This window comes from Canis aureus, chromosome 23, assembly GCF_053574225.1.
Source record: "Canis aureus isolate CA01 chromosome 23, VMU_Caureus_v.1.0, whole genome shotgun sequence".
In the NCBI taxonomy this organism is placed as follows: domain Eukaryota; kingdom Metazoa; phylum Chordata; class Mammalia; order Carnivora; family Canidae; genus Canis; species Canis aureus.
In genome coordinates, this window is record NC_135633.1 from 11,132,501 (window position 1) to 11,155,522 (window position 23,022).

The following is a 23,022-nucleotide window of genomic DNA, read 5'->3' on the forward strand; positions in this document are numbered from 1 at the left end:
GCTCTTATATAAGTCTTTGATCCATTTTGAGTATTTTTTTTAATATGCTTTGAGGTAAGGATTCAGCTTCATTCTTTTACATATGATTATAAAGTTGTCTTAGCACCATTTGTTGTTTTGCCAGTTTTTCATACAATTTCCTCCCTTCATAATGATAAAGTAGCCAAAATTTATCTTAACTGGAGGATCTGTAAACACAAGGCTTATCTAGCCCACTTACAGGCAAGGCAAATGCTGCTTCATGAAATGGTCCCACTGTGGAACCTCTGGTCCTCCAACCCAAGTCACCCCCTTGCCTGGCTTTATCTTCACTATAATGTGCAGCCACTGTATTTAATCTCATTCTATACTTTAACTTCTCCATAGCTTCCATGATTTTCCCATATTTTTCATACAGAATGTATCTGCCACCACTTTTGGAACCCTGAGACTTCTTGTCAGAACTGTCACTCCCAGAGGCAACTCCACACTTTCCCCCTCCTTTACCGGAACTGCTTTTTCCTTTGAGCAGCATCTTCAAAACATCTCAGCACTATTTTTTGAAGAGACTATTCTTTCCCATGAATGATCTTGGCACCTTTGATGAAAATCAGTTGATCATAGACATGTAGGTTTATTTTTGGACTTTGAATTCTCTTCCATTGATTTATAAGATTAGGTAAGCCATATTGTTTTCATTATTGTAGTTTTGTATTAAGTTTTGAAATCAAAGTATGAGTCCTCCAACTTTGTTCTTTTTCAAGAGGTTTTTTGGGGCTATTCAAAAGTCCTTTGCAATTTCGTGTGAGTTTTAGGACCATCTTACACATTTCTGCAAAAAGGAAGTTGGAACTTTGATAAGAATTATGTTTAAAAAAAAAAAAAAGAATTATGTTGAGTCTGTGGGGTGCCTGGGTGGGATGGCTCAGGTCAGGGATGACTCAGGTACTAGGATCAAGCCCCGAGTTGGGCTCCCTGCTCAGTGGGGATCCTGCTTCTCTCTCTCCCTCTGCCGCTCCCCCTGCTTGTGCGCTCCCACACTCTCTCTCTCTCTGTCAAACAAACAAACAAACAAATAAATAAGTAAATAAGATCTTAAAAAAAAAAAAGAAATTGCATTGAACCTGTAGATAAATTTGGAAAATACTGCAATCTTAATAATATTAAGTCTTCTAATTCATGGACATGGTGTCTTTTCATCTAGATCTTTAATTTCTTTCAGCAATTTTATTTATATTTATATTTTTTTTATATATAAAATTTTTACTTCATCTTAGAGAATTTGTATCAAGACATACAATTACACTCCATATTTCTTTTTTTTTTTTTTTTGGCATTTTAATTTATTTTTTTATTGGTGTTCAATTTACCAGCATACAGAATAACCACCAGTGTCCATCACCCATTCACTCCCACCCCCCGCCCTCCTCCCCTTCTACCACCCCTAGTTCGTTTCCCAGAGTTAGCAGTCTTTACGTTCTGTCTCCCTTTCTGATATTTCCCACACATTTCTTCTCCCTTCCCTTATATTCCCTTTCACTATTATTTATATTCCCCAAATGAATGAGAACATATAATGTTTGTCCTTCTCCGACTGACTTCCTTCACTCAGCATAAGACCCTCCAGTTCCATCCACGTTGAAGCAAATGGTGGGTATTTGTCATTTCTAATAGCTGAGTAATATTCCATTATATACATAAACCACATCTTCTTTATCCATTCATCTTTCGATGGACACCGAGGCTCCTTCCACAGTTTGGCTATTGTGGACATTGCTGCTATAAACATCGGGGTGCAGGTATCCCAGCATTTCATTGCATCTGTATCTTTGGGGTAAATCCCCAACAGTGCAATTGCTAGGTCGTAGGGCAGGTCTATTTTTAACTCTTTGAGGAACCTCCACACAGTTTTCCAGAGTGGCTGCACCCGTTCACATTCCCACCAACAGTGCAAGAGGGTTCCCTTTTTTCCGCATCCTCTCCAACATTTGTGGTTTCCTGCTTTGTTAATTTTCCCCATTCTCACTGGTGTGAGGTGGTATCTCATTGTGGTTTTGATTTGTATTTCCCTGATGGCAAGTGATGTGGAGCATTTTCTCATGTGCTTGTTGGCCATGTCTATGTCTTCCTCTGTGAGATTTCTCTTCATGTCTTTTGCCCATTTCATGATTGGATTGTTTGTTTCTTTGGTGTTGAGTTTAAGAAGTTCTTTATAGATCTTGGAAACTAGCCCTTTATCTGATAGGTCATTTGCAAATATCTTCTCCCATTCTGTAGGTTGTCTTTTAGTTTTGTTGACTGTATCCTTTGCTGTGCAAAAGCTTCTTATCTTGATGAAGTCCCAATAGTTCATTTTTGCTTTTGTTTCTTTTGCCTTCGTGGATGTATCTTGCAAGAAGTTACTGTGGCCGAGTTCAAAAAGGGTGTTGCCTGTGTTCTTCTCTAGGATTTTGATGGAATCTTGCCTCACATTTAGATCTTTCATCCATTTTGAGTTTATCTTTGTGTATGGTGAAAGAGAGTGGTCTAGTTTCATTCTTCTGCATGTGGATGTCCAATTTTCCCAGCACCATTTATTGAAGAGACTGTCTTTCTTCCAATGGATAGTCTTTCCTCCTTTATCGAGTATTAGTTGACCATAAAGTTCAGGGTCCACTTCTGGGTTCTCTATTCTGTTCCATTGATCTATGTGTCTGTTTTTGTGCCAGTACCACACTGTCTTGATGACCACAGCTTTGTAGTACAACCGGAAATCTGGCATTGTGATACCCCCAGATATGGTTTTCTTTTTTAAAATTCCCCTGGCTATTCGGGGTCTTTTCTGATTCCACACAAATCTTAAAATAATTTGTTCTAACTCTCTGAAGAAAGTCCATGGTATTTCTTAATGGGTACATAATATTACCGCGTATTGTAGAATAAATTGTGAACCATTACCTCCGTGTAGGTTGTTTAGACAATTTTTTTTTCCAGTCCTACAGTGAACTATAGTGTATAAGTTTTGGCCCCTTTGCTAGTATTTCCTCATAGGATATTCGTATAGGTGAAATAGCTGAGTCAAGAACTGTATGTATTTTTAGTTATATCTTTTTCTCCACCAATAGGTTATGAAAGTATTTTTTCCTGCCCTGTTGCTAGGACTGGGTGTTACCTTTAATTTTTAATCTGTTAGATGAAAAATTGCATCTCCTTTCTGTTTAATTTCTATTTATTTGACTATTAGAGAGTTTTGTTTTTTTATTTGACTATTAGAGAGTTTTAAATATGTTAAGTAGGCCATATGTACTCACCCTCCCATGTGTGTAAGCCTTTGCCCATTCTAATTCTATTTTTATAGTAAAAATTAACTGTTTAGCAACAACTTGTTTTTATTTTATTTAAAAAATTTGTTACATTTTAAAAATTGCGTTGGTCCACATCATAATTTTTTTGTCTTAAAAACAGGTCTTCATTTTCATTATGTACCTACAGTATCACTCTCTTTTCCTAGGTCGTCCTCCAAAGAAGTATGGAACGAGTACAGTCGTTTTTTCTGAGAAATAAATGCCGTCTTCCTCTCAATCCAAGTCTTGTTGCAAAAGAATTAAATATTAAGGTGACATATAAAATACTAATAAATTCTTATTACATTTCAAAATAATTTGTAGGAAAAATTTGTAGGAAGAAAGGAGATGAGCTGATACACCTACGGCAGATGAGGATAACATCTGCATAGGTTGGTTATAAGTATTTATGGATGTCTGTGTAAGATCCATATTTACCTCAGTATATTTTCACTTAATCATAGTTTCTGAAAGAGAAAGCAATATAAAGTTATTTGGTGTCTCAAAATAAATTATTTTTTACCATGGTTATAATAGCTACCTTGGTGGCTTATGTTGTGATTCCAGGCACAGATAGCATTTTCTTTTCCTCCTATGCGAACAACTGGAGAGATTCTTTTTTTTTTTTTTTTTTTTTTTAAGATTTTATTTATTCATGATAGTCACACAGAGAGAGAGAGAGGCAGAGACATAGGCAGAGGGAGAAGCAGGCTTCATGCAGGGAGCCCGATGTGGGATTCGATCCCGGGTCTCCAGGATCGCGCCCTGGGCCAAAGGCAGGCGCCAAACCGTTGCACCACCCAGGGATCCCGGAGAGATTCTTTATAGGTTTATAACACTTTCTAGAGCATCAAAAAAGAGTTGAATAATCATCAGCACTGAGTAATTATACTTCAAACTGGGCCAGTAGTTATACATAGTGGATTTTCTCTTAATGAATTCAGATAAAGCAACCAATTAATTCATGCATTAGTGTTCGTGGTTTTTAAAGGGTAGGATACAAGTATCCATAAAGGAGTCTCAGGTTTGATCTCTTTTGAAGTTGACATATGGCTACTCTTCACTGAAATTTAACAGTGGGTACCTGAGTTATGGGTCATTGGCAGGGGCCGGGGCCGTCACATTTTCTCCTTGGATTTGTTTGTTGTTTCCCTTTATTGGTCTGTCTGAAATTAGTTTTTTGAACTAGTTTCACTTTAAAATAAGATCTTTGCTAATGAAATTTTAAAATTTAGTGTCACTATGTTATTGCATGGCTAATTATTAATTATAAGAGTATCATAAAGTACTCTTATAAGTAGAGATCTCATCCTAGATCATACTCCTTTAGAGGAAAGGTAAGATTATACAAAGTTTTGTGCTGTGACGAGGAATTATAGTAACACTTTTAAAGCTCAAACTTTTAATAATTTTTGTCTCAAGTTTTTAAGGATTTGCTTCTGTCTAGAGAGTAATAGATGATATTTTACTCATGCTATGTTTAAGTTTCAAAAAGTATTTTTAAATATCTTTTATCTGCTAGATGATCTAAAAAGCAGTTCACACATGTTATTTCATTTGCCATAATTCAGATGAACAAGTGATAGAAGAAATACTTAGGACAGAAAAGTCTTAAAGCCATTTTTATTCCAATATTATCTTTCTAATGCATAACATGTTGTATTTGTAGTCCTGTTCCTTCTTCAGTTCTAATGCTGTGCCCCTAAAAGTAACAATGGTGAATGCTGATCCAATGGGGGAAGAAATTAATGTCATGTTTAAGGTGAGCAAAATAAGGTTACTTTCTTTTTATTTATTTTTTAAGATTTTATTTATTTGAGGAAGAGAAGGTATGGAGAGAGCATGAGTGGGATGTGGAGGTAGAGGGAGAGACAGAGGATGAGGGACAAGTGGACTCTCTGCTGAGCAGGGAGCCCAATGTGGGGCTCGATTCCTGGGATTATGACCTGAGCTGAAGGCAGACACTTCACTGACTGAGCCACCCAGTCATCCCAAGATTACTTTGCTTTTAAAGGGTAATTCAAAAATTCTTTCTTTCGGGACACCTGGGTGTCTCAGGGCGTGATCCCAGGGTCCGGGATTGAGTCCCACATCAGGCTCCTTGCAGGGAGCCTGCTTCTCCCTCTTCCTATGTCTCTGCCCCTCTCTGTGTGTCTCTCATGAATAAATAAATAAAATCTTTTTTAAAAAATTCTTTTCTCAAATTGCAAATATAATTTTATTTAATATTTAATTAAATTCAATAATTATGTGGAAAATTATTGCTGACATAAATTATTGCCAAACAGATATTGGAACAAATGCATTTCTGGGCTAGGGCTACTACATATGGCCATGCTGATTACGCATATCATAACTGCAGGCAGTGTGCCTTTCATATAGATTATGATGTGAATGGTACCCCCTAGAGTTGTGCAGTGTGACATAGCAAAACCATGGGCAATGGCACTGGTTTTTTGGAAACCTAGAACTTACCTGTGGGAAGCAGCAGGCATGGAGTACTACAGAGTAATCTATTACCAAAGTTCTGTGTGTGGTGTCATGATTTGTGTATTTTGAAGAAAGAATGGAGAGTTTTAGTTAATTCAATGAGTTCAATTAGTGGAGGTTCACATATATATGTATATAAAAGACGGCTCAAGAGAAGCTATCTTTATGAACATATTTATATGTGTGTGTATATATATATAAAGTTCTCATAATTCAAATCTGGTTTAGGACTTTATTTTACTAATGTATTTGCCTTTTCCTATAGCAGTACCATCTGCTTGAATACAGAAATTTTATTTATTTTTTTAAAGGATTTATTCATGAGAGACACAGAAAAAAGGCAGAGGCATAGGCAGTGGGAGAAGCAGGCTCCTCGCAGGATGCCTGATATGAGACTCAATCCCAGAACCCCGGCATCACGCCCTGAGCTGAAGGCAGACACTCAACTGCTTAGTTACCAAGGCATCCCGAATATAGAAATTTTATATATGTTAAGTTTTAATATTTGTTAAGGCTAATCTCCCCTAATTCTTTGGGTAATTTTCTTGACTAATCTCAAAAAATGTACTCATCATTGTGAGTTTTAAAGTTATTTTATCCAATTTAAAAAAATAAAATGAAAACTACATATGATTCCAGTTAGAATTAATTTATTTTGGGAGGACTAACTTTTTAATTTTTATTTTTTGGGATCCCTGGGTGGCTCAGCGGTTTAGCGCCTGCCTTTGGCCCAGGGCGTGATCCCGGAGTCCCAGGATCAAGTCCCGCATCAGGCTCCTTGCATGGATCCTGCTTCTCCCTCTGCCTTTGTCTGTGCTTCTCTCTCTCTCTCTCTCTCTGTGTGTGTGTGTGTGTCATGAATAAATAAATAAAATCTTAAAAAAATTTTTTTTTAATTTTTTAAGTAAATTTTTAGTTTGATATAATTGAAGATTCATAGTCTGTTGCAAGAAATTAAACAGAGATCCTGGGTATCCTTTACCCAGTTTCCCTCAATGTAACATCTTGCAAAACTAGCAAACAACATCATAATCAGTGTATTGGCATCAATATAGTCAAGGTATGGAATATTTTGATCATGACAAAGATCCTCCATTTTGCCCCTTTGAAAAATAGAATATGATTCACAAACCATTAAATCTAACCTTTTAAAAAGCATATAGTTCAAGAAACTGAGACATGAATAAGTTAAATCATTTCCTCTGGAATGCTACAGAAAAATAAAAGGCACTTGTGTTTCATCTTACTCTTCACTCTTTTCCACCATTTCCCCCGCCCCCTGCCTTTTACAATATGTAATGTAGTAAATATTTTGGAAAGGTACAGGTTCCATTTTGTTTCCTTAATTTCAAGGTTGGTGAAGATCTTCGGCAAGATATGTTAGCTTTACAGATGATAAAGATTATGGACAAGATCTGGCTTAAAGAAGGACTAGATCTGAGGATGGTAATTTTCAAATGCCTCTCTACTGGCAGAGATCGAGGTAAGTCTGTCAGTTCTGTCTTGGTGTCTTATTATTTCTTTTCTGTGAACTTAGCTCAGAGTATACCTCTCCTGAGTGAGTCCTGATGCTGGTACACTGTCATCTCAGTTGTTTCTTACTTTAATTTAGTGTGACTTTATTGATTTATTCACAATTAAATAACTCATTGAGTAGCCCTAATAAATGCTTTGCAGTAACCAGAGGTGCCCATTAATTGACTGAATGAGGACTTTATGGTCTTTAGCTTTTGATTTAAAATTAAGGCCATGTCTAAGTTAAACCAACTTTGCTTTTATTTCTGCAATATAAAATAATGGTTTAAAATTTTTTTTCTACTTTAGCACAGGCTCATCTTACTGTTTTATCAAATTTTCTTCCTTACCACATATGTTTAGTGTGAATAATAAAAGCAGTACATCCGGAAATATTGTGATAATTAGAGGTAATGAATGTAAAATATCCCAGTATATGGTATGTATTAGGTGCTCAATAAATTGTAACCTTTATCATTACTTTATTCAACAAATGTTTGTAGTTGATCTACCATCTACAAAATGTTAATAACAGTAGTGTTTATATTTAGAGGGAAGCAATTAAAGACATATGAAGTAATTTGAAAATGCTTTAATAAGCTAAAAGCTCTAAGAGAATTAAGAAGACAGTGCTGTATGGTTTTAAAGTTATAGTTGGTGGAAATGAGAAATGCTTTCAGATTCTAATTAGATACTAGAAAGTCATCTGAAAAATTACCTAATTACCTAAAATTACCTAATCAGGGCAGCCCCGGTGGCGCAGCGGTTTGGCATTGCCTGCAGCCCGGGGCGTGATCCTGGAGACCCGGGATCGAGCCCCATGTCGGGCTACCTGCATGGAGCCTGCTTCTCCCTCTGCCTGTGTCTCTGCCTCTCTCTGTCTCTCTCTCTGTGTTGCTCATGAATAAATAAAATATTTAAAAAATGTTTTTTTAAAAAAAATTACCTAATCATCCTTCCAATATTTGGCATTCACTTCATGCCTCAATGCCTGTGCTAAAGGAAAGGTAGTCTGTCCTATCTTACATAGCTCTGATGGTTGTAGAGTTTTTTCTTGTATTCTGGTGAATTGGAACTGACTCCTAGTGTCTTCTACCCATCGGTTCCAGTTCACTTTATAGACTATCATATAATTAAGTCAAATCTTTCTTTGTGATGATGAATATTGTGGCTTCAGATCCTGATTTCCAAATTCTTCAGCCATTTGTCATATATGATTTTAGATTACCTTATTATCTGATTGTCCTATTGTAAAGGGCTCAGGTGATCCAGTCTCTGAGAATGGCACCTGGATTTTGTAGAATGCAAAGTAGGCAAAGTTGGGACACCTGGTGGCTCAGTGGTTGAGCATCTGCCTTTGGCTCAGGGTGTGATCCTGGGGTCTGGGATCGAATCCCACATCGGGCTCCTTTAGGGGGCCTGCTTCTCCCTCTGCCTCTATTCCTCTCTGTGTCTCTCATGAATAAATAAATAAAATCTTAAAAAAAAAAAGTAGGCAAAGTGTTGCACATGCAGAACTTACAAACAAAATCATTATACTAGCTCCTGCTAAATCATGTCTTGGCCATTCTGTACTTCTACATTTTGTATCTTAGACCCAAGATACAAAAGTTATAGGACCTTACCCATTAACTTTCTTGTTATATTTGACTTTTGCTAAGTCATTGAAAAAAATGTTTGCTAAGAGAGGACCAAGGATTAATCCTTGTATCCTGTCACTAGGGATTTCCTTTCAGGTGATTGCTAAATCTATAGGTGCTATATTTTACTTGGTTATCATCTACTCCATTGTGTTATCAACGGCTCCACATTTCTCCATTTTATCCATAAGAATAGTATGAGGGACTTACTACTTTCCTTTCTCAGTTTAAGATGTACAAACTTTATCTTGTCAAGAAAGAAATACTGTCAATTTAAGAATTCTTGCTGGTTGGGAGCACCTGAGTGGTTCAGTTGGTTGGGTCTCTAACTCTTGGTTTTGGCTCAGGTCATGATCTCAAGGGTTGTGGGATGGAGCTGCTCCTTCCACTTGCATACATGTATTTTCTTGCTCTCTCTTTCTAAAATAAATCTTAAGAATTGCTGATTGTTTCCATATAAGTCTTAAACATGTAAGTTGTTTTGTTAAGTATGATGCCTCAAAGAGAAGCTATCATTTCATTAGATTGCTTTTTTCTGTCACCACACATATTTCATTTAGTTGAACTTCCTCTTATGGATTCCATGTAACTTTGGAGGCAAATTCCTCTTGGTTTGTTTTGTTTAAGATTTTTTTTTTTTTAATTTTTATTTATTTATGATAGTCACAGAGAGAGAGAGAGGCAGAGACACAGGCAGAGGGAGAAGCAGGCTCCATGCACCGGGAGCCCGACGTGGGATTCGATCCCGGGTCTCCAGGATCGCGCCCTGGGCCAAAGGCAGGCGCCAAACCGCTGCGCCACCCAGGGATCCCTGTTTAAGATTTTATTTATTGGAGAGGCAGAGGGAGAGAGAATCTGAAGCAGACTCTGCACTGAGCCCAGAGCCCAATGTACTGCGAGATCATGATGTGAGAGAAAACCAAGTAAGAGTCAGTTAACTGACTGAGCCACTCAGGCATCCCTTCTCTTGTTTTTTATGTTGTTTCTAACTAATGGTTGAATGCTTGCTTTGTGTCTTGCCCTGGCCTAAGTTTTTCATTTGTGTTATCTCACAAGTATCCTTATTTTTCAAATGAAATCATATCCATATCCTATGTTAAGTTTTTAACTAGCATTTCAGTGTTTCTAGTAATCCCTCACTTTTTCAGACTCAACAATTGTCTTTAAATATTCACCAGACATTTACTGGTATATCATCCCCCGGATTGATTTTAAGTTCCCTCAAGGCACAGACCATATCTTAAATATCTAGTAGGACATTGTATATTTTATGAACTTTGCTCCACTGTTTTAGCAACTAATAATTTGTACATATGTATATTTGATTATAAAATTAGAAATTGGGATCCCTGGGTGGCGCAGCAGTTTGGCGCCTGCCTTTGGCCCAGGGCTCAATCCTGGAGACCCAGGATCTAATCCCACGTCGGGCTCCCGGCGCATGGAGCCTGCTTCTCCCTCTGCCTCTGTCTCTGCCCCCCTCTCTCTCTCTCTGTGTGTGACTATCATAAATAAAATAAAAAAAAACCTAGAAATTTGTATGTATATTAGAAATTTGATTAAATATAGTCATAGAATCAAGGTACCAGTACTCATTGAAGAAGGATATCACTGAGAACTATAAACTAGATGATGCAGCCAAAACAACATAAAAGATCCAAATGAATTCATTGTTCATTGTGTGACCAAACTACTAGAATTACTACCTAGCTCTGTGTACTTTCTTTTGGGGTGGCCCAAAGGCTTTGACCAGCTTTGTTTCTTCTAGTCTTTTGTCTGAAGCAGATCTCTATGTCCATATCTTTTATTTTAACACCAGTGCATCTCCTTGATTTTGAAAGTACATAAAAATATTTTTTTAATTATAGAAATAATATATGTGCATAGTAAATGTAGCATGTAATAGAATAAATTGATAGGTAAAAATCTTAGGGGCACCTGGGTGGCTTAGTTGGTTGATTGTCTCCTTCAGCTCAGGTCATGGTCCTGGGATCCTGGGATTGAGCCCCACATCAGGCTTCCTGCTCAGCGGGGAACCTGCTTCTCCCTCTCCTGCTCTCCTGCATTTGTGCTCTCTCTGTCAAATAAATAAATAAAATCTTTTTTAAAAAAGAAAAAAAGACAAGTATAAATCTTTGTTTCTCCCACACCTTCATTTTTAATCTAAGGCCTCCTACTTCCAAAATATAACTAAATCACATAGCCTTCTGGGAATGTTTTGTGTATATTCTAACATTATATAATAGTCTTTTTTTTAAAAGATTTTATTTATTTGAGTGAGAGAGAGAGCGAGTATGAAAGGGGGCTGGGGAGGGTGGGGCAAGGGGTAGAGGGAGAGGGAGAAGCAGACTCCCATTGATCGAGGATCCAGGCTCAGGGCTCGATCCCAGGACCCCAAGATCATGACCTGAGCCAAAGGCAGACACTTAACTTATTGAGCCACCCAGGCACCCTAGTCTTTCTTTTAAACACAAAAGGACAGTTTTCCATATGGATTTCATATTTAAAACATAAATTTGAGCATTAGCACATAAAGATCTAATTCATTATATTCTTTTTTTTTAAAGATTTTATTTATTTGTTTATTCATGAGAGACAGAGAGAGAGAGAGAATGGCAGAGATACAGGCAGAGGGAGAAGCAGGTTCCATGCAGGGAGCCCAATGTGAGACTCGATCCCAGGACTCCAGGATCACGCCCTGGACCAAGGGCAGGCGCTAAACCGCTGAGCCACCCAGGTATCCCTAATTCATTATATTCTTATATAGATGTCCCATAATTTATTTGTTTGATACTTGTTTTAAAAGTAGGGAAAATAGGGTCGCCTGGGTGGCTCAGCAGTTGAGCATCTGCCTTTGACTCAGGGTGTGATCCTGGAGTCCCGGGATGGAGTCCCACATCGGGCTTCCTGCTTGGAGCCTGCTTCTCACTCTGCTTCTCTCTCTGCCTCCCTCTCTCTCTGTGAGTCTCTCATGAATAAATGAATAAAATCTTTAAAAAAAAAATAGGGAAAATAAAAAATGATTTGCACAGCCAGGCGTTTACAAAACACATACTTTCGATATACACATATTACAAGGACAGTCTTAATTCGTTCTTCCGTTTGAAAGAGCTTAGTGTACTTTGAAACACTCCATAATTGCCCAAATACATGATCAGAGTAAGTTTGTTGACTAAGCATCATCTAGTTTGTAATTAAAATTGTTATTCTTTGGGGGTGTATAGCACATGGTTGTACAGACTATGGAACCTCAAAGTCAAATTCAGCTGTTAGATTTTGGGTACTTCTGAAAATAAATAATTTTGATTGCTCAAATTTTCTAGCATGGGCTGCCAGACTTGTTTTTTTAAAAATAATTCCTAAATGATGTCTTATGTCAAAGGTTGAAAAGTATAAATTTTTTTAAGGGCTTAACTTCTAGGGAGATATTTTCGCATAGCTTAATGTTTTGTTGTTAAAGGTATGGTGGAGCTAGTTCCTGCTTCGGATACCCTCAGGAAAATCCAAGTGGAATATGGTGTGACTGGATCCTTTAAAGATAAACCACTTGCAGAGTGGTTGAGGAAATACAATCCTTCTGAAGAAGAATATGAAAAGGTGATTAGCAAGTCTCCTTATTCTAGATAACTTTGTCAAAAATGTATTACCTAAGTCATAAGTGCTTTCATTTTCCAACTCTGGTGACTAGCCATGTAACCTAAGTTGTGAAAACTGTCTTTCTCTAACTAAAGTAAGTAAATAAAATAAAATAAAAATTCTGTCTGTCTGTCTGTCTATCTATCTATCTATCTATCTATCTATCTAAACAGTGCATTTAATGACAGGAATCTGAGTGAAACCAATGCTAAACTACCCCTCAAATATTCCAAACATGAATTTAGAGGCCAGCAAAACAGGTATTTTTATGACCCAGAATATTTCACAAAGATCTTGGAAAAAGTTATGGAAATGGGTGAGAGTGGTGCATTGTGTGGAGTTGAAAAGATTATGGGCCAGACAGAGCATGAACTTAGGTTCCAAGTCAGCAGCTATTGAGCTTTGGGCAAATTATTAACCTCTTTTGTGCCTCAGTGACCTATAATATAAAATAGTATACATTATGGTATTGTAGTACATAATATCGCTGTAAAACATAATAGTGCCATAAGGTTATCGTGAGAATTAGAGGAGTTCATATTAGAAAACCCGACACAGAGTAAATTCTGTGGTTAGTAGCTGTTACTATTAGAGGTGTCCATTTTTTTGTTTTGGCATACTTTTGAATTCTATGATAGGAAAGGGAAATTTTGGGATACCTGGGTGGCTCAGTTGGTTATGTGTGACTCTTTTTATTTTTTTAAGATTTACTTATTTTAGAGAGAGAGAGTGCATGTGAAGGAAGGGGCAGAGAGAGAATCTTCAAGCATACTCCCCACTGAGCACGAAGCTCAGTGCAGGGCTCCATCCCACCCACCACCCATGAGATCATGACCTAAGACAAAAACGAGAGTTAGATGCTTAACCAACTGAGCCAGTCAGGTGCCCCATGACCTTGGGATTGTGAATTTGAGCCCCATGTGAGGGGGAGGAGAGTAGAGCTTACTTAAGGAAAAGAAAATAGGAAGAAAAAGGAAAAGAGAAATCTCTTATGCTATATGTTGGCAAATCGAACTTTAATAAAAAAATATACAAAAAAAAAAAAAGAAATCTCTTAGGATGTAAGGCCTCTAATGATCTGAAAGTGGCCTAAGAAATACTTAAGAACAGTTTTTTTTTACAAGAACACTTTTAAAATAGCACTGTAAAGAGATCTCAGTTTTAATATCATTTGCCTGCTCATTTTATGTCAAGTCATTAATGTATCACATTTATAGATACATGCAAATGCTATCTGTTGACCTAAAAAGGTAGAAGAATTTTGTCCTTTGTTGATCTTTTAAACTATTTAAGATCACTCCCTTTTCTTCCTTGTGGTGTGGGGGTAAAGCAAGAAGCCAATACTTGTTTAAGGTCATGTTGGCTCTTTTGTGGTTCTGGGAAAGTGGTTTGTCACAAAATAATTGTTGAATATCATAGATTGAGTGCCTTTTGTGCTTTTGACTCTTAATGTCCTTCACTAAGAAAGAGAGTAACATAGAGGAGTCCCATTGCTTGGGGGTGAATCTTGGGTCTGCCACTTAACAATTGTGTGATCCTGGGCAAAGAACTTCTATGTTTCAGTTTCCCTCAAACATAAAATGACAATCATAATAATATCTATGTCATAAAGTGTGTGTGTGTGTGTGTGTGTGTGTGTGTATAGAAAGAGTAATGTAGTGCCTGGTTTGTGTTAAGTGCTGTGTAAACGTATGCTCTAATCATTAGTAATGATTTCTGGGGAGTTATGAAATAACCACATGGACATGCAGAGCCATATGACTGCTCCATTCAGAAATGTAGTATCTTGAAAATAAACTAAATGCACATGCTTTAGATAAAAATATTCATTATATAAGTCTTGCTGTTTCCGTCTATATGATACTATGTTAGTAATTTAATCCCCAGGGCAGGCAAGACTAAAGTGAAAGAAGATCTCTAGCTTTGAGAAACTTGCAAATGACACATAAAGAGTCAACAAAACACATTTTTTTTTTCAACAAAACACATTAATTATTGTATGTTTAAAGATATAAGCTGACTTTCTTCATACATACCCTCCCTATAAGTAAAAAAAAATCTTTGTCACCATGGGACCACTTGTACTAAAGAGCAGAGTCTGTGAGGAGTAGAGTTCCACCAAGATGATTCTTAAAAGATGTTGAAAAGCAGCAGGTACCCTAAGTAGGGAACAGCAGGATCTCTGCCTGTTAGAAGACAAAAGCTAGCGAGATGGGGCAGGAACCACCCTTAGAAAGATGTTTTTATTTTTTAAATACAAAAGACTGGCTTTTGTTACAATAGTCTAGTTTATAAGCCTTTGAAAACTGGATTACAATAGTGTCTTCAAAGGGTGATGAATTACTTTAATCTTTATAACCTGCCTCCTTTGAAACTAATTTTTTTCCTAAAATAATTTTATATCTTTATTATAGGCGTCTGAAAATTTTATTTATTCTTGTGCTGGATGCTGTGTAGCCACGTATGTTCTAGGCATCTGTGATCGACACAATGATAATATAATGCTTCGAAGCACAGGACACATGTTTCACATTGACTTTGGAAAGTTTTTGGGCCATGCACAGATGTTTGGTAGCTTCAAAAGGTACTAATATTGTTACTGTTGTTGCTAGAGAGGAGAGGCACTTTTTTTTTTTTTTTTTTTAACTGAAGTACCCCGGGGGCACCTGGCTAGCTCAATCAGTAGGGCATGCAACTCTTGATCTCAGGATTGTGAGTTCAAGCCCCACTTTGCCATGGAGCTTACTTCTAAAACACAAAAAGAAGTACTTCAAGTAATTCTGAAGCAGATTTCCACACGGAATCACTTTCCAAAAGGTATTAATAAGATTATCTGTATCTATCCATCTATCATGTGTGTGTATATCTGGAAGAGTTTCCACAATAATTTTTACTTGAAAAAGAAATTGACCTCCTTTACCACATAATGGTTAAGTTTTTGACGATTTTAATGTCAGCTTTTTACAAGCTTAGCATCCCTCCTCTGTCCATTTTTTTCTTCCCAAGAAAGCTGAAACTCTGGTTTGCTTAATTCAGATTATTTCAAGAGGTCATTGATTTTGAGTTCAGTCATTTCAAACATGCTAAAAATGTCTTTATTTTGATAGGATCAGAATGTTATGTGTATATTGATGAACCTTTCTTTGACAGATTTAGGCATAACATTGATTTTAATTAGTGTACACAATTTATTTTAAAAGAAAGCCTTTTTTTTTTAACAAATTAATGTCCCAGATCTTGTCTCTTTTCCTCTTGTTCATTGCCTTATAGCTCCCATTAAGCATGACTAGGGATAAAAAAAGACCCTAAGAGATGACTACCATTTGGTAGATAAGAACAGGTAATGTGTGTGGGTAGTAACCTCTGTTGAAATGAATTAAGGTATATTTTATCCAGCTAATGGTACCTATTAGAAATTTTCCCATTGGTATAATGGCAATGAGTACAAAATTTTTCTCTGCATAACTACTGTTTGATCTCTACTTGAGTGTATAGATGTATAAATACCATCTTGGAAAAAAATTTGTAAATATATTTTATCTAAATAGTGAGATTGATTAAATGATGGCTTTCCTGAAAATGCAAATTTATAAGTTTTAATGCAGATTCAAGCCTGCCCGACACTAAATTTCCCAGTTGGAAATTGCTATGGCTTAGACAGCTTAGTTCAGTAACCATGTGATAACAGCACTGTTTGAATATCTTCTGTAAATAATACTTTGTGTTGTGTACTTTTTTTTAAAATAGGGATCGGGCTCCTTTTGTGCTGACCTCGGATATGGCATATGTCATTAATGGGGGTGAAAAGCCTACCATTCGTTTCCAGTTGTTTGTGGACCTCTGCTGTCAGGCCTACAACTTAATAAGAAAGCAAACAAACCTCTTTCTTAACCTCCTTTCACTGGTAACTGTGCTTTTACAAGCCTTTAATTAATTTACATTAATGCTCTGTCTTTCAATATCTAAAGAAGGATATTTTTTTGGAATAAAATTTACTGTAGTTTCAAATGTCAGAAATATTACCAAAATATTCAAAAATAGCTGCTATGTAAAATACGCCAGACACCGTTTATCTAAAATACAAAAAATAAGTCACATCTGCCTTGGGGTTGAGAAGTAAAAGTAACTGAAAAGGATCCTGAGAGAGTGATCTGGGATGCTAGAACATATTTTGTTAATATATACACATCCACATAATTTGGATGTGTTCAGGGACGCCTAGATGGCTCAGCAGTTGAGAGTCTGCCTTCAGCTCAGGGCGTGATCCTGGGGTCTAGGGTTCATGTTCTGCCCGCAATCGAGTTCCCTGCAGGGAGCCAGCTTCTCCCTCAGCCTGTGTCTCCTGAATAAATAAATAAAACCTTTAAAAAATAATTATAATAATTTGATTGTGTTCAGGTTTCTGTACTTTTCTGGATGTGGAATAAGTTAAAAGTAAACCTCCACTATGATTATTGTGACTAAACTTGACATAAAAACAGGACTAAAGGTCTGGATTTCACAGCTTTTATTCAATAAACTGGCTTTGAGACTTCTAACAATTGACTTCCTTGACCTCAGTTTTTCTCATTTATAACTGAATCACTTAGGTCCCTAGAACACAAATACAAACTCCTCAAAACTGTGATTATTTTGTTTGCTTTAGTTGTAATTACTTGGCCAGCTTTTAAGGGACAGGTAGGGAACAGACTTTTTAAAAAGTTTAACTCCCAAACTCTTTTTCCCTTTCTATAGATGATTCCTTCAGGGTTACCAGAACTTACAAGTATTCAAGACTTGAAATATGTTAGAGATGCTCTTCAACCCCAAACTACAGATGCAGAAGCTACAATTTTCTTTACTAGGTAAGGTATATTTAAGTATTTTAGAGAAGGCGCTGAGCTTTGGCTTGTTTTCCTTAGTTTAAACTAATGGTATATATCAAAAATCTGATTTTCAGGAAATAATTGACAGTATTAGCAAATAGTAGCTTTATCAAAAGTATATTTTATGTCAGAGTTTATATGTACTGAATAAATGTAAAGGATTTGCAACAACACTTTTAAAAATAAATTTATTTCTCTTGAAATAGCTCAAGTTGTATTCAGTATATAACTTCAATTATAAACATCTTTATGAACTATTTCTGCAAAACACATGTTCTATAGTGCCAAGTATAAGGTGGTGTTTTTTTTTTTTTTTTCTAAAATAATATCTGTGCTAATAAGTATCAGTACTTTTTCAGGATTTTGCCATAACAATTTTCATTGATACCATAAATATCTAAAACCTTGAACTCTGGGACACTGCTATAGTAAATTGTTACTATATGAACATAGTACTTAAAACAAATATACTAATTATTAGCATTTGAACTTGTCATACTTGCTTTATAAGCAGATCTTCCTGGCAAATATGTTCTAAAAGTTTAGTGACCAGGTTGATCACTATCTAGAGGTACCACCTTATTATCATGCCACACAACAAGGAGGGACCCATGAGCTCATGTTCTTTTCTCTCTTTTTTCTCTTGCCTTCTTCCTCTTAGTGGGAAAGAGATAGAAAACCGTACTGGACTCCCCTAGTCTCAAGAGTCTGGGCTGAATTGAATTGAAGGAAGCTGACTTTTGTGTAGCCTTCTAAACTAATCCTGATAATTTAGGTATTGATGGATTTTGTATTGTTTTTCAAAAGAGATTCATTGGCTCCTCTGGGCAAAACTATAAAGCAGGCATGTATTAGTCTGCTTGAGCTGCCATAACAAAATACCATAGATGACATGGCCTAAACAATAGACACTTTTAGTTCTAGAGGTGGGGAAGTCCAAGATCAAGGTGCCAGCTGATTCACTTCCTGGTGAGGACTCTAGCTTACAGACATTTGCCTTCTTGTTTCCTCATATGAAGGAAGGAGATAAAGAGCAAGAAAGCTTAGGCTTTCTTCTTCTCATAAGAACACTGATCCTATTGGATCAGAGTTTTACCCTTATGACCTCATCTAATCTTGATTACTGACTCCATAAAGATCCTATGGGGTTCGGGCTCAACGTATGAATTTTGGAGGATACAAATATTCAGTCCATAGCAGGGCAAGAACCTTTGTGTAAGGTTCACAAAGAGCACAAAGATTCTTGCCTTTTCTTTTGAATCTCTTTCCTCTTTCTGGATTTCTTTATCCTGTTTCTGAGACTTCTTGTTTCCTTTGCATGCCTAAAATGTTTTATCCAAGCCTGCTTTCCAGATTTATCCTCACCAAATTCCCTATCCTTTCAAAACCTCTTTTTTCAACTGAAGGAAATTATGATTATCTGAAGAAGGAATCTGATACCAGAATCTACTATTTGATAGAAGAGATTTTATTTGGACTACTTTCAATACTTCTTTTTATACCTGTTTAGCGTCACCATCCCTGTTTATTAAAAGGAATTAAATAACGATCATCTTTTTTGGCACTTTTGGCATTCTACCAATCATCCTCTATCCCTAATAGTTTTTTGGTTAGTGTTGGATCCCACAGAGCTCAAGAAATACACCATCATTTCTTGGAGACAGAGGAATGGGATGAAATGGAGACTTTCTTGTGGTAAAATGTTTTGTTCTGATGGAATATCTTTTTTTTTTTTCCCCTGAAGAATAAAAGAAATCCTTGGCAAAGTGAGAATCTGCTTAATACTTAAAAGGAATCAAAATTGGGGAGGATCCCTGGGTGGCTCAGTGGTTGAGCACCTGTCTTCAGCCCAGGGCGTGATCCTGGAGTCCTGGGATCAAGTCCCACATCGGGCTCCCTCCATGGAGCCTGCTTCTCCCTCTGCCTGTGTCTTTACCTCCCCCCCCCCCGCCCCCCCATCTCTCATAAACAAATAAATAAATAAAATCTTAAAAAAATTAGGGCACCTGACTGGCCCAGTTAGTAGAGCATGTGACTCTTGATCTTTGGGTTATGAGTTCAAGCTCCATGTTGAGCTCCAAGCCTAGAGCTTTATGTATGTATGTATATATGGATGGATAGATGGATGGATGGATGGATGGATGGATGGATGGATGGATGAGGCAGACGGAGAAGGAGAGAGAGAGAATCTTAAGCAGGCTCCATGCCCAGTTCGGAGCTCAACATGGGGCTTGATCTCACAACCCTGAGATCATAACCTGAATGGAAATCAAGAGTCTTACACTTAACCAACTGAGCCATCCAGGAGCCCCAAGGGCCTAGAGCTTACTTTAAAAGAAGGTGTATATATTTTGATAGGGTAGATAGATAGATAGATAGATAGATAGATAGATAGATAGATAAAAAGAAAAGAGGTGCCTGGCTGGCTCAGTTGATGGAGCATGCAACTCTTGATTTCAGGGTTATAAGTTTGAACCCCACGTTGGGTGTAGAAATTAAAAATAAAATCTTAAAAAATTTTAACAAAAAGAATGAAAATATTTTTCATCCTTTATTATATCCAAAGAACTGAACATGTTTTCTCATGAACATTTACTATTAACATATTTTTCTGATTATTTTGTAGGCTTATTGAATCAAGTTTGGGAAGCATTGCCACAAAGTTTAACTTCTTCATTCACAATCTTGCTCAGTTGCGTTTTTCTGGTCTTCCTTCCAATGATGAGCCCATTCTTTCATTTTCACCCAAAACATACTCGTTTAGACAAGATGGTCGAATCAAGGAAGTCTCTGTTTTCACTTACCATAAGAAATACAATCCAGATAAACATTATGTAAGTTTGGTTTTAGTATTTGTAGAGACTAATGCATGCATTACTGTTGTCTTTTCCTGGTTCCCTCACTGACTTTGCTAAATTTCCAAACATTTGTTGTTTTCAGACTTCTTTCCTCCATGGATGGTCCAAAAATAAATAAATATTTGAGGAATCCCTAATTGTTTTTTGGTATTTACTTCTTGGTAAATTTGCTCCCAAACCATGGGAGACAAATGATAATCTTCCTTTCAGAGACAAGACTTAAAGGGTAGTGCTATTTTGCTTTTTCTCTTTCCTTCAATTTGTTCTTAAAGGTAAAGCTTGCTCATTGTAACATTCAGCCTATGTAAAAGTGCATAAAGTCTTCAGTTCTCATTCCACTTTCTAGGAATGAAATATTATTAAACACACATACATATATAAAGTTCATCTTTGAACAAAAACAAGATGTTTAGTATTTCACACCACCCCTCATAGGGTAGCATTATGTTTTTCATACTTGTGCTAATATTTTTTGGGGGGAAATACTTTGCAGCACAGTCTTTAAATTTTAGACAAATTGATATTTTAGAAAGCAACTTTTTATTATTTTAATTTTCACCTATTCTGTTAGTAAATTTTTGTAAGTTTATTTAGTATTTTATTGAGTATTCCATTCTTTCCCCCAATGATTTATAATAGTATATAACATTATAATATAGGTATTATAATGCTGGTATATTTTAAATATACTAAATTTATATATATCTTTGAATTTATTTTTGGTCTTATGTAGATAAATATGACTTTTTTCTACAACAGTATTTTACTTTGTAAAGTACTGTGACTTTATAATAATTTAAATATGCAGTAAGACAAGTTTTCCCTCATCCTCCTGCTACCATAAATTTTTCCTTTCTCACTTACTCTCTTAAGTGAACTTAGTAATATGTTCATCGGAAATGTACTAAATTTATACATTTATAAATTTATACATTTCAGGATACATTTATTATATTTAAACCTGGAAATAGAAGACTTTCACTTTTTAGTTTTGTATCCATATATAAAGATATAAAGTTTTTATATCTTTACAGTGATTAATATCCTTTTAGATACAGTTAGATGTGCTATAAATACATTGACTTATGTTTGCTGTTTCCTCTCAGTGACATATATATTATGAAGTTAAAAGCACTTGGACTACACATAGAATGGTCAAGCTATAAATTTTCTGTTAGGAAAGGTGATTTTTTTTTTGTTTTTAAATCTAATGTGTTTGGGATGTGATTTCTTTTCAGATTTATGTAGTCCGAATTTTGAGGGAAGGACAGCTTGAGCCATCATTTGTGTTCCGGACTTTTGATGAATTTCAGGAACTTCACAATAAGCTCAGTATTATTTTTCCACTTTGGAAGTTACCAGGGTATGTTCCCATTTTTTCCCGGGAGATAATTTCTTACCAAGTATAGGTCAAAAGCTTTGTGTAAACATGTACTAAGTTACAATGGGCCATGTGTGACTGATTTTCCTTTGTATCACAAGGGCCTGATACCTAGACAAGGAAGAAGGCTTTGTTGGATGAATAAACAGTGAATAAATGATCAAGATCCTAAACTTAATTAAAATAGGGGATTTTCAGGTAGCCACGGTGGCGCAGCGGTTTAGCGCCGCCCGCAGCCCAGGGTGTGATCCTGGAGACCCGGGATTGAGTCCCACGTCAGGCTCTCTGCATGGAGTCTGCTTCTCCCTCTGCCTGTGTCTCTGCCTCTCTCTTTCTGTCTCTCATGATTAAATAAATAAAATCTTTAAAAAAAAAAAAAATAGGAATCCCTGGGTGGTGCAGCGGTTTAGCGCCTGCCTTTGGCCGAGGGCGCGATCCTGGAGACCCGAGATCGAATCCCACGTCGGGCTTCCGGTGCATGGAGCCTGCTTCTCCCTCTGCCTGTGTCTCTGCCTCTCTCTCTCTCTCTCTCTCTCTGTGTGTGACTATCATTTAAAAAAAAAAAAAAAAAGACTTCAGTATAAAATAAATGAATGAATGAATGAATGAATGAATGAATAAATAAATAAATAAATAAATAAATAATGAATAGAATAGGGGATTTTCTAGCTTTCTATTTCAATTATGCTTTTTTTTTTTTAAAAAAAATCATATCAGGTTAGTCAAATCATTACTTCAACTATCTTTACAATGAGATCAAGAAACTTAGCTGAAGCTTTTAATTTCTTGTCTCTATCATAGTAAGTAACATGAGATAATGGGGATCCCTGGGTGGCTCAGCGGTTTAGCGCCTGCCTTTGGCCCAGGGCACAATCCTGGAGTCCCAGGATCGAGTCCCGCATCGGGCTCCCAGCATGGAGCCTGCTTCTCCCTCCTCATGTGTCTCTGCCTCTCTCTCTCTATGTCTATCATAAATAAATAAATAAATCTTAAAAAAAAAACCACAGATAAATAATTTGGGATCTCGGTTTTAGAAAAGTCATATTTTAAATCACTGCAGAAATAATTATGCCCACTCCTCTAAAAAATAATAAGCTGAGGCATTGAGACTGTTGGTCACAATCTTAGGACTTAGTTTTGTATCTGTTACCCTTTCAAAACCCTCCAGTTTTAATGTAGTTAATGACCAATAGATTTCCTATGTCAAGTTGCTCATATATTCAGACTAGATCTCAGGAGTAGAGTCAACAAAGTGGGCATCAGAGTTTATTTGCACATCAGTCTCATTTTTCATTGCCAGCAAAATAAGCAGGTTAAGTTTACTTTGATTTGGGCCCT

General features: G+C 36.5%; 1 protein-coding gene and 1 pseudogene across 4 annotated transcripts in view; one reads left to right on the forward strand and one right to left on the reverse strand.

The window, feature by feature from the left end:
* The window catches only part of PIK3C2A (phosphatidylinositol-4-phosphate 3-kinase catalytic subunit type 2 alpha), a 118,049-nt gene that overhangs the window by 88,173 nt on the left and 6,854 nt on the right, over window positions 1-23,022 (forward strand). For all 4 annotated transcript variants that reach the window (XM_077866317.1, XM_077866320.1, XM_077866318.1 and 1 more), the window contains 9 exons: window positions 3,470-3,574; window positions 4,972-5,064; window positions 7,146-7,275; window positions 12,405-12,541; window positions 14,995-15,164; window positions 16,328-16,484; window positions 17,315-17,424; window positions 20,072-20,279; window positions 21,542-21,666. In XM_077866317.1, the coding sequence (XP_077722443.1) occupies window positions 3,470-3,574; window positions 4,972-5,064; window positions 7,146-7,275; window positions 12,405-12,541; window positions 14,995-15,164; window positions 16,328-16,484; window positions 17,315-17,424; window positions 20,072-20,279; window positions 21,542-21,666 (1,235 nt within the window). The remainder of the gene's footprint in view (window positions 1-3,469; window positions 3,575-4,971; window positions 5,065-7,145; window positions 7,276-12,404; window positions 12,542-14,994; window positions 15,165-16,327; window positions 16,485-17,314; window positions 17,425-20,071; window positions 20,280-21,541; window positions 21,667-23,022) is intronic.
* LOC144294599 (peptidyl-prolyl cis-trans isomerase NIMA-interacting 4 pseudogene) lies at window positions 176-514 on the reverse strand (annotated as a pseudogene).